Genomic DNA, 22,395 nt, shown 5'->3' with positions numbered 1-22,395 from the left:
TATGAAGTATGTATGAATTTTACCTCGGAAGAGTTTTTAACATTCTAATAACTTCATCTGACTGTATACCAATCTACAGAACATCAGCGAATTAAACAGCGTGGCGTCATTTCTCTTTTGACGTACTGGAAACCACACGGCCTCCGCACTTCATGCGGTCACGTTCATTTGCAATCAACCATTTTTCATCCCCAGTGATGGAGAAGAAAAATACAGTAACACTTACAAATAGTTCTGCTAGTGTTTTTGTCCAAGGCTGAAGTTTTTACTTCTTCAAGTTCTGAATTAAAAAGGAGATAGAAGATGCTTTAGAAATTATTTTTCAAGAAAATCCTTAAATACTGTAATTACATTTTCTAAATTTTCTTTCACAGTTTTATATTTTATCAGAACACTGCCTGAACTAAGTAACAAGGTATTTGTTGCAAGATAATAAATGATTATTATTCTGATAATCATCACTATAATCATCATTAACCAAAGGGTGTTCCACACAGATACTCAATGAAAGAAGCGTTTCTGTGGTCAAGAAGTTTAAGGAAAGCCACACACTGTAACCCCTGTGGAGGTTCACAGTGCACATTAGCAGAGTGTAAAGGCTCTAAGCCCCAGGTGGCAAACACAAGGCCCGTGGGCTGAATCTGGCCCTCCACCATGTTTTATCCAGCCCGGCACCTGGCTTCTACCCGGCAGCAGTGCCGCGCTCCTTTCACCTAGCGAAGGAGTAGTCACATTTACACAGTCCTAAAATTACATTCGGCCCTTTGAAGGCAACCACCAGGCTGATGTGGCCCCCGGTGAAAATGAGTTTGATACCCCTGCTCTAAGGAGTTCTAGAGTAACACATCTGTCTGATCCAGCAATTTCCACCCTCATATGATAAAGGAAGCTTTTCTTGCCAGTAACCCCCACTAACATTCAGTGTAGTACAGATGCATTTTCTGTGCAGTTTTAATGTCATGGGATGGAAAACCAGATAAACAAACCATATTAGCATCACATACTAAACTAAGCGTCATGATTGGGGTGGTCATTAGTATGGCCACCAAATAGAAAGGGTGGTGCTATATTAAACTTAAGTCTATAACAGAACAGGAAATTACACCAACTGTTAATTTTGAAGTTAATTTTCCTGTATATATATAAAAGGAAATGGAGACGGCCTGAGATCAATCTGAGTATCAGCTGATCTCTAACCTCAGGCAATACTAGCACTGGTAGGCTCCACAGACCAGCATTCTTTGAGCATAAAACAGGACCGTCATGGACAGTCATCACCCACCTCCCCTGGGCATTCCTCACCGACTGGTGTGCGAGCTTAGGCGGCCTCTCAACACCCAGGCTCCTCACGTTAATTATATAGAGACTAGTGGGCTAGACAGTCTTTCAAGTCTACTTTTAAAATACATAGGAGTAGATACGTGGTGAATACACTAGAACAGAAGAACATATCAAAACACCAAAGCTAACTATCTCCATTTAAAAAATGTCCACTCTAATGCAGTACAGCTTTTTTATTGACAGGTACCTGGACATTAGCCATTATAACTCACTTGGTGGTCTGAGGTATTTTCATAATACTCAGCATTAACTCCAGTTAGGAAATGTGTCAAGAGGCAGTTTAATACCTGGACTAGGTACAAACCACTAGCTGAGTTTGTGCTCCAGCTGTAGCACTTAGCTGTGTGACCTTGGCAGTTGGTCAGATTCCCTGAGCCACACCTTCCTCTTCAGAAAATGGAGGTAAATGAGAGAGCCTACTGCCTAGGGTTGTTGTAAGGGTTAAATGAGTTCAATGCATGTAAAGCACTTGGACGTAGTAAGCACTTAATAAGTTTGGAGGGATTTTTTTCTTTCTCATGTACTATAATTTCATAAGTAACAGATTATTCAAAAGCAAAAGCTACTAACATTTATTAAATACCCACAAATGGTATTCTAAGCTTTAGGTTAGATTCAATTAATCTTTAAAAAACAACAACAACTCTTAAACAGGTTAGTATGCCCATTTTACAGTTTAATGAACCTGAGACTTAGGTTAAGTCATGTCTCCCAATCTCTTGCCAAGAGCAGAGCCATAATTCGAACCCAGGTCTATCGGGCCCCGGGCCACACTTATGCGTAATGGTAACTCATAAGGGAAACCCACTTACTCCCTACTCAGGGGCCCCTATCAGAATTACCTGATTTCCTTAAGTCTCCAGCTGCTGTAGTGCTAGTTCACGTTCCTAATATAAAATTCCCTAGCAATTCTGATAAAAGATTTTGAGAAAGCAGGGACTGAGTGGGGCCTGAATGGGGTTCCTGGCTATGACGTCACCTGGTGATTACTTTGGGATTTCATCTGTTAGTACTCTTTTTCTCATTGGCAATTATAATCAAGATTTGGTTAGAAATCTGTAAAAAAAGACTAGAAAATCTGTTTTTGACTTTGTCACATCTACAGATAAAACACATACTTTGGTAAATAAATTCCTTACTTTTGTAGCACATTTTCCTTCGTTTAAAATTTAAGACTGTAAAGTTTTTTGAAGAATTTACTGTCAAGTTGAGCTGCATTAGTATCATAACCTCAGAATCTACTTTGCCAGTACAGGAAAGCTCGACCCGAAACACTGTTTAAAAAAAAAAGAAAAATTATGTAAAATACATTTACATAAGATACTAAACAGAAACTTTCAGAGAACTTATCTTCAGACTACACAGCTTCAGACATCAAATACTTGTTACAGAACAAACCAAGAAATAAATGAAGAGATAATTATTTTCAACTTTTGCTCATGATTTTTAATATTGCTTTTTCCTCTTATTATAACGTAGTAAAGCTACAGCATCGTAAGGCAAACCCTGCTACCTTACCATGCACATCAAAAAAAACAACAATAAAAATTATTTGATAAAGAGGTGAGACAATTCACCACCAAAATGCAGTATGCACTGCTCTTAATGAAGAGATTACATATACCGTGTAAACGAATCTGATAAATTCTCAACTACGAATAAGTAGAAAATACCTTTCTGAACAGAAAGTGTCTTTAATTAATTACTGTAGCAATGGGATAACAGACTTTGGTGCACATCCATTTTCTTCCAATCTTTCAGTTTAGGATTCTTTTTCTACAAATTTAGAATATATCATTCTACTATCCGTATGAGCACCTAAGAGACATGGGCATTTCTGAATAGCTTTACTGACCCACAAAAATTAATCAGCCCTCCTATGCTTTCTTAAAGCTTCAATAAATGTATGTCACTAATAACAGTGAACTGGACTGCCAGAGACTTCCACAGCACTGCTCTCGCTTAAACTTCCAAGTTTAAAAAATTCCCGTTTTCTTAAAATCTCACATCTTCAGGAGCCTTTCTCAAAAGGCTGGTGCAAAAGTAGTTAAACTGGTGTAAATATAACATTTAAGTCATTTACTACGCCGTGCCCTGAGTGCCTATCCCGTGCCAGATGCTACGCTAGGTGCTGAGGGTAGACAGTTGAACAAGACAGCGCCTGCCCTCAGCGTGGCCACAGGCTAGCAGGGAGAGGCAAAGACAAAGAATTCTGAGATACAGGAAGAGGCAGAAAAAGGACGGTGCAGATTTTGAGCCTTGCAGAGTATTCAGTATGAACAGGCATTTACAAGCACAAAAGAGGGAAAGATGGTCCCAAACACAGAGACCAGCACGTGCAAAGGACCGATACCAGAACTGCACGTAGTGTGGACTGCTGGAACGCTGGGAGAGTGCAGAAACAAGGGCAGACAGACAGGCAGAGACAGACAGTAAACGTACAGCACACTGGCTGCAGAGTCTGGGATGTATTCAGTTGACAGAGGTCGGGCACTGATGGGCATGGTGTCACACTGTCAGATCATCCGGGCCACAGTGTGGGAATTACTCCAGGAGGAACAAGACCAGATACAAGGACCCAGAGGCCAGGACCAGCAATGCAGAAAAGGAGATGAGGAAGAGTGGAGCACAGACAGTTCTAGAGATGATGGAGAAGAGGGAATGGCTTAAAACACAGTACAGATAATCAACGTTTATAAAAACTACTTTCCAAAGTTCTTATATATCTTATGCCTATGAAATAAGATGTACTACACATCAGTATAGTATACAAACTGTTTTGGGGAGGACACAGGGGACACAACTGTAAACAGTATGTTAACTCTGTCTTTGAGACTTACCTGATAAAGTGCGTGGAACTTCCCCCTGAGCAGAAATGTTGACCTGGGGCATATCCATTGCCACAAAGTTGTCTACTTGGAATCCTAGCTTATATTCAACCTGTAATGTGGAAAAATAAAGAAACTGGATCTGTGATAACAGAAAGGACACTAACAACTTGACTTCACTGATTAGCTCATTAACTAATGAATACATGAGCCTTTCCTGTGTACAAATAATCTAGCTGTTAAAAAATGCAATTGTTAGAAACAATCCTAGGAATTTTCAAGTGGATGAAAACTCAACCCAGCCGGCCACCCTCTACCTCATGAATAGTACCACTCTCCTGTAAAACTGCCATCTAGATTTCAGAAATCCTGCTGAGAACTACACAGCCACTGACAAAGAAGCCCCAGAGAGCCGCTGGGATGTGTCATTCACACACCAAGACTAGCCAGCAATGCCTTCTCTGGCTGATAAAAGCCAAGCTCTGATGGGCTCCATGTGGCTGGGAGACCCACTCCCACAAGCAGATTCCAAGGCAAGAATTTCTCATAGAACATCTAAGCCACGTTCTCTAGTCCCACATCCACCATTAAGCAAGTTCATGGTTGGGTGCCCATCTAAACTCTGGATCTGTTTCTCAAGTAATTCAGAATCCAGAAGGGAAAAGAGATGACTAAAAAGATGCCCCTGGAACACCAGTATTATCTACTGATACCTGGCCTACATGGCTTGAAAGAACCAAGCAGCATCAATTAATAAACAGTCTTGCTGCTCAGAAAGATGTTCATGGAAGAAAGAGCACAAACTGCAAAGCCACAGTGGAAATTCAGAATGGCTGCACCTTGCAGAGCTTCAATGAGGCCTCATGTTTCACAGTGTTCTTTGCACTGCCCATGGGGTTTTGATAAGAATAGTAATCTACTCCCATTCAGTGGTCACAAAGGCAGCTTTGGTGAAGGGTTAGGGATGGTGGAAGCCAAGGGGCAGTGGGTTGGAAAAGAGTCACAGGAAAGAGGTTCAAGAAGCCATTATTTGAAACATTTTCTTATTTTCAATTACAGTTGACATACAATACTATATTAGTTTCAGGTGCACAACCTAGTGATTAGACATTTATATAACTTACAAAGTGATCACCCCAATAGGTCTAGTACCCACCTAACATCATACATAGTTATTACGATATTAATGACTACATTCCCTATGCTGTGCTTTACAACTGGCAATTTGTAAATCTTCTTTAAGAAACTTAACTAGGAAGAATGGAGCCAGGCAGTAGCTGGGGAGGGGGAAACAGTTTCCATAGCTTTTCTTTCTTATTTTATCAATAGGAGATATTCAAATGAGTTTATATGCTAATGAAAAAGGCCAATGAAATGGGACACCATAAAGAAGGAAACTGAGAAAGAGTATCATCCCAGACTGTAAGAGAAACTACTGTTTTGCAGTTATTGTAGGTACACAAACTATTGTTAATGGCTGTATTTGTTAAGTGTAATGTTTACAACAAAGAAAATGTTCTTGTTGCTGCACATCAGTGACTTAGTGGCACCTTGGCTAGGAAGTGTCCCTTCTCACCTTAGTACACCACAATACTGTCCCTGCCACCAGGGGGTGCTGGAGAGCTAGGGCCCAGAGAGTCTGGGCCAAGCAGTAGCAGGCTTTTCAGCAATTCTCATTGACTAAACAGTAAGAGAATGCACGGCCTACATCCCTATATCCATGCCATCTCTAAACAGGACCGTACATGGGGAGCTAGTGCACAGAAGAAACTGGCAGTCAGCAAGAACTGGATTTGGAACCATTAGAGACTATGTGATCCTTTGGTAAATTATTAACTTTCCAAGTTTCAGTTGTTGTAAAAGGAAGGTAATAGAACCTGTTATGAGGATCAAATAGGATAATTAATGCAACACATCTAACTGTCACCTGGCACCGGACCCCTCTGATGAATGCAGATTCCAGCAGAATCAGCAGTCAGTCCAGATTAGCTACCCCACTGCCCCACTGCACTTGCCACTGACCAGCCTGCTCCTGACCCTAGAGATTCACTCTGACACAGCCTTCCTGTGCTCTACCAAGAACACTGCTGCAACCCTTCTGTTTTACACCCCTCTACCTTGAGAACCCCACTATTCTAAACAGCCGCCCACACTCTTAGCCTCTTCACGATGTCTTCCCCACCTGTTCCCCAACCTGGCTTTCCTCAGAAGTCATGTCCTCCCTTGCTTATCATTCAGTTCCCACAACACCTGATCCTCAGGGACTAGGCAGTAGGGCTGTCATTCTTTTAGGACCATTAGGTCCTTTCTAGACACCCCTTCCCCACCAAAATCACCTACATGCTGAAGCTCACACGTTTTCCTATCGGTAGCCATTTGTCATACCATCAACATAAACAACAGGCCTGGGACTTAGCAGAGGCCTTGGCCCTTGGCTCACTTTTCTCCTGCCATCTTCCTGGGGGCTTCATCATTCAATATTCCTACATACTAAAGAACCTTCTCCATACCCAAAACCAATGCAAAAATCCCACTCTATCAAAGATCCCATCACTACCTCTGATTCCTATAAAACCAGTTCTTTGTCCCCAGCACTCTAATTCGGTCAACATTTATGAAGCACATTTACAAGCCAAGGGCTGTGCTCATAGCTGTAGTGCAAATAGCCAGTAAGCTATTTCCCTCCTCTCCAGCCCAGCCAGTGACCTGGTTTCATTTTCCCAGAGTCCCTGCACCAAAGAAGATAGTGTTATTGACACTGTCATATCAACATCCCGTCAACTGGCTCACTCCCTTCACCCTGACAGGGCAGCCCCAGCTCCTGACCGTCCCTCATTCTATTCCTGCTGTCCAGCACTGTGGGAGGAAGTCACATCCCAGGAGAGGAGGGTGCCCTCACGCTATGCTGGCCCCCGGGGTCAGGGCAGCCCCTTAATACTGCTCGGCTGTCCTTTCCTCACCAACCCTCTCTCCCTGGTGTCCCCATTCCAAATCTCAAAGGACCTCAACTGCTCACCACCTGCTGCTCTGCCCGCTTCCCCACTCAGCAACATTCTTGTCCCCTTCAGTTAGCACACAGGAACCCCCTCTCTGCCTTTCTTTTCGCCATGAGGAAGATCTGATAGAACGCCCACACTTTACACCCATCCAAGGAAAGTTCTATTCTCCTATCCAAATGCTAAGTCCTTCTCCTTAGTACACGAGGTTCTAGCCCATTTCACCATGATGGGATCTCGTATTATCAAACGGTCTTTCTCGCTCTCCTGTATCTTTAATCTCCCCCATGTGCCCAATTATACTAGACATATCTACCTAATAATCTTATAGTCCTTGAATTTAACAGATTGAAAGCCAACTTATGTTTCCCCACACTTGACTATCCCCTTGATTGCAGGACTCAAGTCATGATAAGCAGAGGTACAGCCAGTCAGGGACCAGAACCCCTGGGAAAGCAGAGAATAGCACACGGGGTCAGAGGCCTTAACTGCAGTGCTGAGGACAGGGAGCAAGACTCACAGCAGAGCACCTCAGCATGAGTGGAGAGATGGGCAAGGCGGAGGGAAGTGAGCTTGTGAGTGAGCTGGGCAGCATGGGGGGCAGGAGCAGAGGTGGCAAAGGGGCTCAGTAAGATGGTTGAGAAGGACAACACTGTGGCCAGAACAGCAGCCTAGAGGAGTAAGTTGGAAAGCATGGAAGTCTGCCCTTTGCTGGCTGCCTTTGTGAGGGGCTGTCAAAACATGCGAGGCATTCACAAAGCAGTTCTCTTCTCCCTCTGGAATCTTTAAGATATAAATTTTAAAACTGCAGTTTCTGGGGTCAGAGAAGAAACTGACCACTGTTAAACTCCCATTTTCTGTGCTTTGGCATCTGTCAATCCATATGGGCTCTCACTGGCCAGTAACCCTTTGAAGAAATGGGTCTGTTCTACAACAAACATTTATAATCTACTGGAACAAAGGAAATTTGAACAGCAGTTGTTTGTCAGAAAAAAAGAATGAGCCAAAATACTTCAGAAAAGAAACTAGTGAAAATATAAATATTTGAATAAGCTAAAAAATAAACATGTCTGATAATCTTCCCTTACTTGGTAACAAATGGCAATTGCAAATAGGCGACTGATGAGTAAAGCCATTTCCCTCGGAAACACGGTACAGATTTAAAGTGAATACACTTGCCTCCAGCTGAACAGCCTCTTGGTTTCTCTGAAATCATCAGGAGCGCTGCCTACCCCATAGAAACCCCACTGCAGGGGATGCAGCAGGCTGCGCCCAGGGGCTGCTGGAGGAACTCTGGGCGCGTTCCCTGCAGACCCTCCTGACAATGATGAGAAATTCCAAAGCCAGAGAACAGCTACGGGGTGGGGGTATGTACGGGAAGTGTTCTGCCACCCTTTGATATATTTTTGCCTTTCAACTCTCTAAAATATATATATTGACATTTAACAAGTGCAGTTTCTTTCCGGATATTGGAGAATGTTTTGGAATACAGAAGAAACTAATTATCTGCTAAAACAACCCAGTAATTTTTGCTTTTTAAAAGTGTGTGGCCTTGTGAAAGAGTAGCATTATCAGAGTTCCCATCCCATCTGGAAACGCAATTACCCAGTGGTATTTATCTGCCACTCACTATGGCAATGTGACAAACACAGCAAAAATAAGTCACAGCCCCAACCTCTGAGGAGACCACAATCCGTCTGGCAAGACAAAACAGAGTTGTGTAAATACTCAAGAACAACACTATTAGCAAAGCTTTGATGTGTGAAAACTAATGTTAAAAATATCTGCAACGTGAACTGACATACCAAGCATGGAGAATCTTTCATCTGGCGAAATCTTAAAAAACAAGAAGTGAGAGTTTCTGATACAGTGTTAGAGCTGGGGAGCCACGGCCCTCCTTCTGAAAGTTCCTGACCACATCCCAGAGCCCATGTGATCCGGTGAAGAGCCCTTATCCACGTCTCTCCTGCCCCCCCTTAGCATGACTTTCCCATTTCAGGTCAGCTCTACTCTCCGCTTCCCCCCAAATATGGGTCTTAGTTTCCTCTTACAACAACTGATCAATAAACCCAAGTACAACCATGTAATAATACCTGATGCAGTCACCTGAAGGGAAGATAAAGTCCAACTCTGTAAGCAATGAGAAATTCACCAGGACACACTGAAAAACGTGCCGTGTATTTCTTGTTCAAACACACACGCACGCACGCACGCACAGATGCTTCTGCACTGCAGCATACCTCTAGAAGGGGAGGCTAGAAGCAAGTGACAGTGGTGCCTCAGGCAAGGGGAGCAGGCGGCCGCATGGCTACCAGGTGGCTCCAGGAAGGGGTAAGGGACTTATTTTTCACCGTTGTACCCCTTATGCCTTTTGGATGTTGCACCATGGGCATACACTGAATATTCAAAAGATTAATTTTCAAAATAAAAAATCTTAAAACTAATCAACTGTGCTAAAATCACCGGAGATTATGACCTGAAACTGGAATTACGAGCTGTAATGGTGGCCGAAGCCTGACCCTAGATTAACACACATATTCCTTAGCTTTTTACTGTAAAATGTTTTAAGATACAAGATGATTACTTCCTCTAAATTCTTACACCTGTTACAGATGAACTTAGGAAATTAGTTTAGCTGTATAGTCAATCTATGAATTCCATTCATTTTTCCAGATTTACAACTCGATTCAGAATAAAATAGCTGAAGGAGGCCCTGTGTGCAACCGGTGTCAAATGCGCCCAGCCTATGTTTTCATGCTTCTAGAAGCAGGAAATGCACAGCTCCTCAGGCAGCACATCGCAACTCTGAAGGGCTTTACTGTTCAGAAGTTCCCTGCCGATGAGCTGTGCCCTACGGCTTCTACCTGCACCTCTTCTGCAGTTGGCGAAGGAGCATCTGTGACTAAGAACCAGGTGCTGTACCAGGCACAGGGGACACAGAGAAAGACAAAAGGGGTTCCCACCCTTGGGGCGCTCAGCACCCAGGAGGGACACAGAAAAGAAAATCACCGCTGCACTACTCTTAAGAGCACGGTGAGGGCTGTGAGGGAGGAGAGGGAGGCACTGGGGGCACAGAAAAGGACACTGACACAGTCAAGGAGAAGTAACACCGGGTCTGATGAAGAATGAGGAAAAGTACATTTCTAGCAGAGCAAACAGTAGCTCAGGGCATTCGAGAAATTGCCAGAAGGAAAAAATGGCACAAAACAATTAGCTGGAGAGGACACAGAAAAGAAAGGCAAGGACAAGACGCGAAGGCTTCCTAAGAAATCAGAATTTTATTCTGGTGGCAACTGAGAATAGAGCCTGGAGCAAATTTGTACCAGGTGCTCCTAAAGGCGAGTCCAGAGACAAGGAGACCGTGTACAAGACCGTTTTCATATCTAGGTAAGAAACAATGGAGGTCCAAACTAAGGATGAGGCATTAGGTCCTGAGAGAGGCAGGAGATGAATTCAAGGTGTAATTATGGAAGAGAGGAAGGTGTGAGAGGAGTCGAGGGTCCCTTCTCAGCTTCTGGCCTTGCCACGTGACTAGTGCTGATGCCCTCCAACAAGTCAGTGAACACCCACTGCGTGGGGAATGTCGTACCAGCAACAGCAGCCCGAGTGTGCACTCATGACAGTGTTTAAAACCTGCCACAGAAGTACTGCAGTTTAGATTATGCTGTAAGAGATCGAGTGAAGAATACGGAGACACAACAGAGCCGTACACCATGAGCCCAGGCCACCAGTGCTTCCCACTCAAACAACGGTTCATCTGAGCCCCTTCTTCTGTCTACTCTCCTCCACTGCAACTTCCTCCTGGGACAGGTTCCAAAAACTCCTCAAACACCTTCTAACAGTCTTGTCAGCTCCCTGATATGCATTCCAAATAAAATTGGAATCACATATCAATACATATGTGTTTTTTACAGGAATGAATAAAAGGTTTAGTTCGGTTCAATGGTAAATGCCACATCCCACATTATCTTTTTAGTCAGAGGTCCCTCCTCAGTCACTTGCCCAGGAAGCATCCTCATGACCTATCAGCATTCTTTTCTCCTAAATGAGCCCAGAAAGAATCCCACCTCGTTCAAGGTCACTAGAGTAACTGGAATAAACCCTCTACTATTTCACTTGATGTCTCTGTTTTAAAATACATATATTATTTGTATTTATATTCATCACACTAAAGGTAGAAAAGGTAACAAAGGATTACTTATCATTTCCTGGAGAATATAAGAATCTACTCTGCCTGAAAGCCGTTCACAGAAATTGGATCTCAGAGTTGCAGAGGAACTTAAAATTCAAGACCAGCCAGCCACTCCACAAATGTGTGAAGACCTTCTACAACACTCCCACCAAAAGGCCGCCTAGTGCAGATCTGACCTCCTCCAGCGAGAGGGAGCACAGTATTCCTCGTGATAGCACTGGCAGAAAAGTGAAACCTATTCTTAGCACAGATGCAAAAACGAGGGGTTGAAAGTGTGATGAGGAATGGGATTTTTAAATACAACTTCAAATGATCTCTCCACAGTTCCTTACCCGTCACAAGGAAGAACACTTTACAACAGGGCAGAAACCCGGCGAACTAGGTGATCAGAATCAACACTGCCCGCAACAGGACAAGCTGACATCACGGGCGCTGTGAAGGACAGTGCCTCTGTGGTGTTAGAGCCAGAGACACTCCTCAATCCAATCAAGGGGAGCCTCGGACAACTCAAACTGAGGAGCTTTCTACACAGTAACTGGCCTTTATGTTTTCAAAATGTCAAGGTCAAGAAACACAAACAATGGCCACGGGCATGTTCCAGAATAAAAGGGGACAAATTTGCATGCATGACCCTAAATTAGATTTAAAAAAAAAAAGGAACTATAAAGATTGGCATAACTAACAAAATGTGAGTGCTGTGGTACAATAATAACATTGTATCAATGTTAAGTTTCCTTTGATCATTGTACTTTGGTTATGTAAAAAATAACCTTGTTCTTTGAAAATATACACTAATTAATGTATTTAGGGGTAAAGAGATGCCATGCTTGCAATTCGCATTCACATAGTTCAAGGGGAAAAAGTGTGTGCATGTGAGGGTAGGGAGAAGGAAAGACAGAATTAATGATAAAGAAGGCAAATGGAACAAACCAGTAACAACTGGTGAATCTGGGTAATGGATATGTGAAAATTCTTTGTATTATTGTATCAAAATTAAGTTTACCAGCCCCTTCCAAATAACAAGGTCACACAATGTTATGCCAGAATATGGAAAAATGTATTAGCCCAGTTTCCTTGAAGAGTTCAAGTGCATACTCATCGAAACCGACATATCTCAGATTAAATGTCTCAGGTGAAATCTTTTCTGAATTATCTATCCCAGTAATTTTGCCTCTTCAGTATATCCAGGTTTACCATGGAGTAAGTGTCCTTAATTGTTTCACAGAAATTTTTCTCTCTTTACATCTGTTTTTGCATGTTTTCATTCTAAGGATATCTGTCCACTCCTAAAAGAACACCGTATTAGAGTATTAGCACACCCCCTGGCAACAATGCTGGACAGCCTGGGGTGCTCCAGACGGCAAGGCACACATGCCTTCCCCAGAATCCACACGAACTCAACTTCAACCACATTCCCACAGCTATGTTTTAATGCATGTTATTTGTGTGTGTGTAATGTTTCTATAAAGTATGCATGAGTGCACTTAACACAATAATATGAATATACGCATTTTACTTTTAATATTTAGTGTTAGGGAGTGAAGAAAAGGACTATGCACCTTTATTCTCTTTGTAAGGAATGTTGGTTTATTGGTACCATCTTGGGAGACGGAAGGGAGAAACACTTCGGCATTGTCAATCCAAATTTTAAACATACACCTTCTTTGACCCAATCATTTCACTTCTTGTGATAATTTATCATTCAGAAATAATGCCACGAGTGCAAAAAGTTTCTGAACAAAGATGTCCTTAATGTATAAACATACACATTTATACACACATACATACACATATGTATATATACACATGTACACATTCACACACACATTTTTTCCATGTTTCTGTATTTATCAATAACAGCAATGAAAGATGAACTACCAATTGTTTTCATCATCCTGTTTCCATGGATTCTGTCTGCCAAATGAAGTGAAGGAAACTACTTAAAGGAGTGAAAGAACGCACTGTTTGAAATAATAAAGTGCTATTACAAATCCATGTGTCATACATCATACATCCATATACTCTCATATTACCACGGCGCTAAAGAGAATGAGTTAAACCTTAACTGGAGAAATGGAAAGATGCCAAGATATGGTATTGGGTAGGGGAAAATGCTGTTTAACACGTGTGTCATAAAATCCCCTTTTTGTTTAAAAAGAAAAAAAATGAGCCTTGAAGTATTACCAAACTATAAATAATGATTACTTCTGGATATAGATGTACAAAGTCTTAAAAGTTCTTAAAACAATTCTATAATACTTGAATTCTCCCAATAACCATTATCGCTTTATAAGCAGAAATAAAAATCTGTATTAAAGTGGTCAAATTTAACCAACTTGCAAAAATACAGGACAGACACTACTTTTACAATACTTTAAAAAAACACTCTACAATAGGTGTTCTTATTTGTTTTTAGTAGCAAAATTATTTTTATTTCCCAAATAAAATCCTACTCAGAAGCCTACATACAAAGCTGACTGGAGGAAGTGGGCTCTACACGCAGCCTCCCACTCTTGGTCCCAAGGGAAAACTTGGGTTCAAGGAGCCCAGACAGTCAGAGGAAAGTGAAGCATTCAGCAACAAGGAAGCCAGGCAAGAGGTCCTTACGGTTAAAGGAGCTGAGCCGCAGCACACAGGGGTGCCCGGGTCAGCTGTACCTTACTTTCACTGTTTCCCCATAAATGGGAGGACACCACCCATTATATGAAACACGTCTACCACAGCTTTCTCACCGACTCCCCCACCCCCACTCATGTCGCGTCACCATGACAGCACTGTCACTAGCAGGTCCAAGTGTCCCTTCTTCAAGCTAGACCTTCATCCCTGTTTGAAAAGCCGGGAAGGATGTAAGTGTCCAGGCTGCCTTCATGTTAAAAGATGGGAGAACATCTAGAGGAACAGGCTAAGGATGGAAAATATAAATCTGAAAAGACCCGGTACTGCTACAGCCACTGACCCTTTTGGGCAGATGGCAGCCCACCCTTCAGATACAGCCCTTGCCTCAGCCACTGGGCCTGGGTGGCCCTGACCTGGAATCTCTGGTTGGCCACTCTCTTACCTTGGACTTGGCATGCCAAGTGAAGTGCAGGAAGTTTGTCTCACTGGGTACTAACAGGTTGAAGGATAGAGCGTAGTGACTAATAAGGTCATTTCTCACATAATAAAGTTCTGCATCAAGACCTAGAAAAAAACAGAGAAAAAAAGAATTAAACTCCTAAAATATTCTCAAAATCATTAACCGTCAGTATTTCAACTACAAACAATAGGATGAAAATAAAATTGATATACAAATGCACATCCCAAATGTCTCCCATTCTGAAGCAAGAAGGACATGGGGTCTCATCAACACCGACAAAGATGAAGAAACTGGGCTTCAAAACAATTAAGTAGCTATCTGGTTAAACACAGGATGCTGGAACCAGAACTCTGGTAGTCTCCCCGTCTTCTGAGGGCCAATGTGACACTCTTCCTTTTGGACACTGTGCTTCTCAGAGTAACGCCTACAAACAAAAGCCCCTTGTCTCCCCCAAACCCATGTGGATTTAGAAAGAGAGATCCAAATGGAAGGCAGAAAGGCACCTGGTGAAAACACTACTGTCAGCCCAGGCCTCAAGCCCCCAGCCAGAGGTGACCTCCGCTCGCTGCTGGCTCGTCAGCAGGATGCCCTGAACGCTCCGACAGCACACTCACAACAGCTGTCGCACAAACACACGTCCTCTTCCCTGCAGCACATCAAGATTCTCCTCGTATTCTCACACGGTTTTCTGCACAAAACACATGCTCGGTAAACTCCTGCTAAACAGCGAGTTGGCACTTCAGATAGAGCAGAAGTAATTGTGATGCCTGAGAAATACTGGAGAAGTAACTCTCAAATGTCACTCCGATTTGTCACGCCCCTTCATCCTCCAGGTACTTAAAATTTTTCTTTAAAATTAATTCAGTTTTTTAAAGCAAAAATTTTTAAGGTGAAATTTAACCACTAACTTGAGTAGCAAATCAGAAATTACTCTGAAAAGATATCAGGTAACCCAAAAAAACCAATTGAAAAGAAAATAAGAGTATTACTAAATTCTAAATACTTGTGCCCATCGAAGAAGTAAAACTGAGCCCGGCTCACTGTTTACAAACGGGAAGGTGACAGGGGCGTGAGCACGAGTGTGAGAGAGGTAAAGAATCAGAGGCTTTTTCTATGAGAACCCAAACGAACTGGAAGAGTAAAAGCAGGGAGTAGCTTCCTCTCAGCTGATTTACTGCTGTTTAAAGTTGTGTCAGGTGTCCCTCTAGTAACGCATGACATACGTTGTCCACACATTGGAGGGAAAAGGTACAGAGGAGACCAACTGAAATGGAAATGTCATCCTTACTGAGCCTGCACTTGGGCCTCACACCTCGCGGTAGCAGAGGAGTCAAGATGGGGGTCTCACACCTTCTAAGAGTCAGACACAGAAACAAATAACTGCCCCAGGCACTGTTGTAACATTAGTCATCTCATTTCTGAACTGAATCTAACACAATCACCAATTCGGAAATAAGATTCGAGGCTTCCATCGGGAGAAGTTGCTGCCCTGGCCGGGTAGCACTGCTTTATTTATCCTACAGAGGGCATGGAAAGCAATGGGAAAAGAATAGAGGTCTTCTGTAAAAGGCTCTCCCTGCTGGCAGGACAGAAAGTGCTAGCAAACATCTGGAGGGAGGAAATCGGGGAAAGGAGAAGAAAGAAGGTGAAAAGATGAGAGAAAGGAGAAAAAAGCAACAAGAAAGCTGGGGACAAAGAAAACATCAGCAATCACAATAACTAAATAGCACAAATTTGCTTTTTTAAAAAAAATCTGAATCTTACTTTTGTTTAGATTAATGCTCTTTACAAACACCACACCTGGAATAATATTTTAAAATATATGCCAGGCAAAAGAAAGGAAGGAAGAAGGAAGGAAGGTGGATGAGGCACTATTAATATCAAACTAGAACTCAAAGTAAAAGATTTTACATCAATAAATCCATTAATTAATATCAAATTTATCAAGACAATTTCCTTATTAATAAAAACAAGGACAAATAGTAGTGCAACTAACAAAAGAGTTTCAAGTACACAAAGCAAAAACCACTAGGAATAAAATCAAGAAAAACCAGACAAATCCACAATAGTTGGAAACTAACATGCTGTCAGAATACAAAAGATTCAAACAGGTAAAAATTTAGTGTGAGTATATGGTTTGAACAACACAATCATAGAACACAAAACAAGGAGGGGGGTAATCATTAATTAATCCATACACTTTAAAAACAATGAGTTCTAACTAGAAATAATAGATGACCTTTTCTGATCAAATACCACAATAAGGAAATTAATTACAGTATAGAAAGACAAAAGATGATTATTGAAAAGATTAATGAAATAGTTACACCCTCTGCAAGACTAAGAAAAAAACACAAATTACCAGTATTAGGAATGAAGAGGAAACATCACTATAAATCCTACAGGTGTTGATAAGATTATGAACTTTATGATAATAAATTTAATAACTTATACAAAATAGAATAATCTTTGGAAAACAAAATTTACCAGAACTGACAAAGAATTAAAAATCCAAACAATTAAAAAACCTTTCTTCAAAGCTCCAGGTCCAGATGAAATCTTCAAACATTTAAGAAAAATTTAATACCAATCTTACATAAATTCTTTCAGAAAACAGTTCAAGAAAATACTTCCTAACTCATTTTATGAGGCCAGCATCACACTGATATTAAAACCTAATGAAAACATTATTATAAGAAAAAAGTTATAGATGGACATTCCTCATGAACATAGGTACAAACATTCACCATAAAACATCAGCAAACTGAATCCAGCAATAAATGAAAAGGATAAAATATCATAACCAAGTGTGTATGAAAGGTTAACCTTTAAAAGTCAATGTATTTTTACAGGAACTACTATAAAGGACACATGGACAAAATCAAGGGAGAGGGTGGAGGTGGGGGAGGGAGGTGGGTTCAGCTGGGGTGGGGTAGAGGGATGGGGAGAAAAGGCATACAACTGTAACTGAATAACAATAACAATTTTTAAAAAGTCAATGTATTTCAACTCATTAATGAATAAAGCAAACAAAAAAACAGATCATCTCAATAGATGCAGAAAAAGCATTTGGTAAAATTCACAGCCTCTTAATGGTAAAAACTATTAGCAAACTAGAGAAAGACAAACTTTCTCAGTCTGCTAAAAAGCATCTACTAAAACCCTGTAGCTAATCAATGGTGAATTATTAAATTCTTATTTCTGAAATCAGAAAAAACAAGACAAGATGTCCACTTCCATCACTTCGACTTTGTACTGGAGGTCCTAGCCAATGTGTTAAGATAAGAAAATGCACAGAAGTTGGAAAGGATGAACTAAAACTCATTATTCAGAGATGATAGGATTATGTGCGTAGGAAACATGATGGGATCTACTCAAATACTATTAAAACCAATTCCTGAATTCAGCAGTTTTAGAAACAAGACCATTAAAAAAAAAAAAAAACCACCTGTATTTCCATATACTTGCAACAACTGCAAAATAAAATTTACAAAGCAATACCATAACATCAACAAATAACTAGAAATATGTAAGTCCTCTAAATTGAAAACTACAAAATGTGGCTAAGAAAAATCAGAGATGACCTAAGTAAGTGGAGAGACCATTTTCTTAGGTAAGCCTCAATATTAAGATAAGTCTCTCAAATTGATTTAGAGATTTAAAATAATCCTGATCAAAATCCCAACAGATTTTTTGAAGAAATTATGTCTAAAAGGAAATTTAAATGCCAAAACAATCTTGAAAACTAACAGATGATGTTGGAAGACTCACACTCACTGATTTCACAACATAATGAAGAGCCACAGTCATCAAAACAGGGCGTCGCTGGTGTAAGGAGAGGCATCATCGATGAACAGAACCCAAAAATAAACCCGCAATTATACAAAGAAATTTCCATAAAGACACCAAAGCAGTTAAATTAAAGTTATATACCACACAAAAACAAATTTGAGATTGATTATTATAAACCTAATGTAAAAGCTAAAACTATAAAGCTTCTGGAAAAAAAATGTGACTATCTTCACAACCTGGGGTAAGCAAAAATGTCTTGGACTGGTCACACAATATGAACCAAAAGAAAAAAAAAACTGATAAATTGGGTGGCATCAATATTAAAAGTGTGTGCTCCTCAAATGGCATCGTGAAGAAAATAAAATTCAAGTCACAAACGGAGAATATATTCACAACACATCTATCTTTTTAAAAAGGACTGCTTTCTAGAATACATAAAGATCTACACAAGTAAGACAACTCAATTAAATAAAATGGGCAAAAGATGTGAACATACATTTTGCAAGAAAAGATAGGTAAATGAACAATAAGTATATGAAAAGGTACTAAACATCATTAGTCATCATCTAATTCTCTACCAATTAAAACCACAATGAGATACAATTACCACCCACAAGAATGACTAAATGTTGGCAAGCATGTGGAGCAACTGCAATTCTCACACACTGTTGTGGGAGCATAAAAAATGCTCAACTACTTTGGAAAACGGGCAGTTTTTCTTATTAAGTTAAACATACAACTACTCTATGATCCAGTAATTCCACTCCTAGGTAGTTATCCAAAAGAAATGAAAACATATGTCCACATACACACACATACAAATCATACATGTACGTGATTTTTTAAAAAGATTTTATTTATTTTATAGAGAGGAAGAGAGAGAGGGAGAGAAACATCAATGTGTGGTTGCCTCTCACACACCTCCCACTGGGGATCTGGCCAGCAGCAACACAGGCATGTGCCTTGACTGGGAATCAAACTGGGACCCTTTGTTTTGCAGGCTGGCGCTCAATCCACTGAGCCACACCAGCCAGGACTGTACATGAATGCTGACAGCACTTATTCAGAACAGCCAGTACGGGGAACAATACAAATGTCCATCAACAGATGAATAACCAATTGTGGTATATTTGTACAGTGGAATACGATTCAGCAATGAAAATTAACTATAGAGACTTTATAACAAAAGGGATGAATCTCAAAGACTGTGAGTAAAAGAAGCTATACACAAGAGTACATCCTATATAATGCTATTTATATAAAGTTCTAGAACAGGCAAAACTAATTTACCCTGATAAGAAATCAGATCAATGAGGTTGCCTGGGAGACGGGTGAACTTATTGCAAGGGGGCACAAGGAAACTTCTGGGGTGATGGAAATATTCTATTTCTAGTTGGGGTAGTGCATGTATTTTCCAAAAGTCAACCAACTACACATTTTAAATCTGCTCATTTCATTATATGTAAACTAAAATTTTTAAAAGAAGGGAAAAAAAGTCCACAGTTTTTACCTCTTTGTTCTAACCTTAAAAAGCTTGCAAACCACAGAAAGTTACTAAAACTAACATATAAAATCTTAGAAAAAACTAATTAACCTTAGGTAATCAACAACTTCCGAATTTAAACTTCAAACATCTTTCACAGGGAAATAAAGAACTCTGGTCCTAATAAATAATACTTATAATGCCATTACTGGTAATAACAACAACAATGTGTAAATATTTAAGTTTTCCAGACATAGTTCAAAATATCAAGAAATCTAGGGGTTCTGTAAATTTAATTCCCTTAAATAGCTAGGTTAAAAAGAGCTGTAAGTAGAAAAGAAAGAAAGAACGAAAATGCAAGCACATCCTCAAACCATTCTCGCGGTCATTTAATAATTTGTGGCTTAAGTCCTACTTGAAATTGCCTAAATTCTTACATCTCATGAGACTGAGGGGATACAGCCAATTCCCTTTCCAACTTCCTGAGGCCATCTGTTCTCCCCAAACTGCTAAAGGCCTCTCCTGTTCTACCCTCTCAAACTCTAGATAGAAACCCTGGTTCCTAACTAATAAACATTCTCTCAGAACACACATGAGCAACCTCACAACACTCTCACTGAATGCTTGGCAAAGACTGGCGTCTGTAACTTTCTGAAGCTTCTAAGACCTATTTGGCCTTCAGTTTTTGCTGGTGTGCTTACTACCTGGTCATCCATCCACAATCCCTTCTCTCCAATAACCCATTTGTATACTATCATCCCCTAATGCCACTGTGACTTTCACAACCTCCACCTTCTAGAAGAACAGCTGGCCCCGTAGAGCCCAAAGGACCCACTCTCCCACCCTCATGGGCACTGCCCCGGTTCCATTTAGGCATATGCCATCAAACTATGCCACCTTCTATCCTCCCCAGTGTCTTGCTACTTCATTCACTGAGGATTCTGGAACCAGTTTATAAGGTTTCTACACATCCTTCTCCTGTGACTTCTTATTGCAAACTCCCAATTTCCTGGAGACCAACCCACTCTCAACCTGTCCTTCAATGGTCCTTTTATTCTTCAACTTCAACAAGTTTTCATCCAAACCAAAGCAATCCATTTCTATGGACAGCAGCAATATGTAAATTGCTCTACCACCAAACTCTTTAGCTCCTTCCCTTTATCGTTACAATAGCTGTTCTCTAGGCTCCTATCTCCAGTGTCCATAATCCTTTAGTTTCTCCCATTCTATTATACCAATCATTTCTCATTTTCTTCTTACCACCCTCAATCCCAAATACTTCAATTACCGTATTTTGCTGTGTATAACGTGGTCTCATGTATAATGCGCACCCACATTCTTGGCCCAAACTTTCAGGAAAAAAGTCTTTCATTTTAATTTTTTATTTCAATTTTTATTTACTTATATTTAGAAATAACACCTATTATCGTGTTCCAGGGTATTATTTTGCATACAGGTACCATTACTGCTTTCTAGAGTCACACTTTTAATGCATAAGCATAAATAAAAGAATTAAAAACATATAGCTAGGGAATTAGTACTATCCAAGTATAATGCACATCCTTATTTTTCCCTCAAAAATTTGGGCAAAAAAGTGTGCATTATACATGGCAAAATACAGTACTTACTTATCAGTGCCTTCAGCTTTTCCCCACCAGCCTACGTCAGGCACGCATACCCTACCGTGAAAACACGCAATCTTGAACTGACTTGACTCCCCTACTCTGTTTTCTCTGGTGTGATAACTGAATGCTGCATAATCCTGGATGAAGCCATTCCCACAAATGAGAGTCACTATAAAACCCTAACTTCTATCTTCAACAAATAAATTAATATTCATAAGCTACTGACAGTTTAGAGCCCTGTGACCCACCAAAATAAACTGATAATTTGAAATTCACTACCCTAGACTGAGATACTGAAATTGTAATGCAATCACTAACCAGAGTTGCTATTTTCTGAGTACAGACTTTGAAATCATTTGTTTTGCAGTGGACACTCTTTATTGACGACGGCATTTGATTCCTAGTGGGAAAGGGTTTGAATTTTTTCAAAGAAGCCACGCAACTGAGAGTCAAAGTTTTGCCTATCAAATTAACAAATATAGTCTGTTATGTCAGAAGACAGGTTCCTGTAACACCAATTAGCTTCTAACTGGTTAGTAAATGAAATAACAATGCCAGTATAACATAGAAATTGTGTCAGTTCCCATTTGAATTTTCCCAAGCAAGGGGAACTGGAAAAGCAGGTAAAGAATTGTAACTTTCAGTGGGAGAAGAAAAGACCCTTTCTCAGCTCAGCTACTACCAGGCAGGAGTCCTCTCAGCCCTATTTTAAGAAAACTAAAAATAAGCACCTGAGCCCAGAGCTGCCCCTTAGAGGAGCACTGCCTGCCTCTGCACGGGTCCTGGGCCTCAGCAAGCTGTACTTCCTCTTGTGCCATCTCTATAGCGGCCTCCCTGACTTAAGGAAAGCTCCTTTCATCTGCACTGTATCTCAGGACCATGCAAGCCAGAAATCTCCATCCTATTATGTTTTAATATCTTCAACTCTCCTCTGAGGGAGCCTCAGCCATCATAAGTGGTTTAACTGGGCTGTCCAAGTTATCTCATAAGGTACCAATTATGCTTTTGTTAGTACTTGGTTTGAAAATTGCAGAGGTCTTGAGTGGTTTGCCCTTAACCTTA

The 22,395-nt window shown here is 40.7% G+C and overlaps 1 protein-coding gene across 3 annotated transcripts in view; it reads right to left on the bottom strand.

Annotated features, from left to right (window-relative positions):
• Window positions 1–22,395, bottom strand: part of RYK (receptor like tyrosine kinase) — an 88,594-nt gene that overhangs the window by 46,875 nt on the left and 19,324 nt on the right. For 2 of the 3 annotated variants that reach the window (XM_053929715.1, XM_053929714.1), the window contains exons 2-5: window positions 14,416–14,537; window positions 4,182–4,281; window positions 2,481–2,615; window positions 227–280 (exon numbers count right to left, since the gene is read on the bottom strand). In XM_053929715.1, coding sequence (XP_053785690.1) covers window positions 227–280; window positions 2,481–2,615; window positions 4,182–4,281; window positions 14,416–14,537 — 411 coding nt within the window. The remainder of the gene's footprint in view (window positions 1–226; window positions 281–2,480; window positions 2,616–4,181; window positions 4,282–14,415; window positions 14,538–22,395) is intronic. The other variant, XM_053929716.1, reaches the window with a different exon arrangement.

The sequence above is a fragment of the Desmodus rotundus genome, chromosome 8, assembly GCF_022682495.2.
Source record: "Desmodus rotundus isolate HL8 chromosome 8, HLdesRot8A.1, whole genome shotgun sequence".
NCBI lineage: Eukaryota > Metazoa > Chordata > Mammalia > Chiroptera > Phyllostomidae > Desmodus > Desmodus rotundus.
This window is presented reverse-complemented; position numbering and strand designations above follow the sequence as displayed.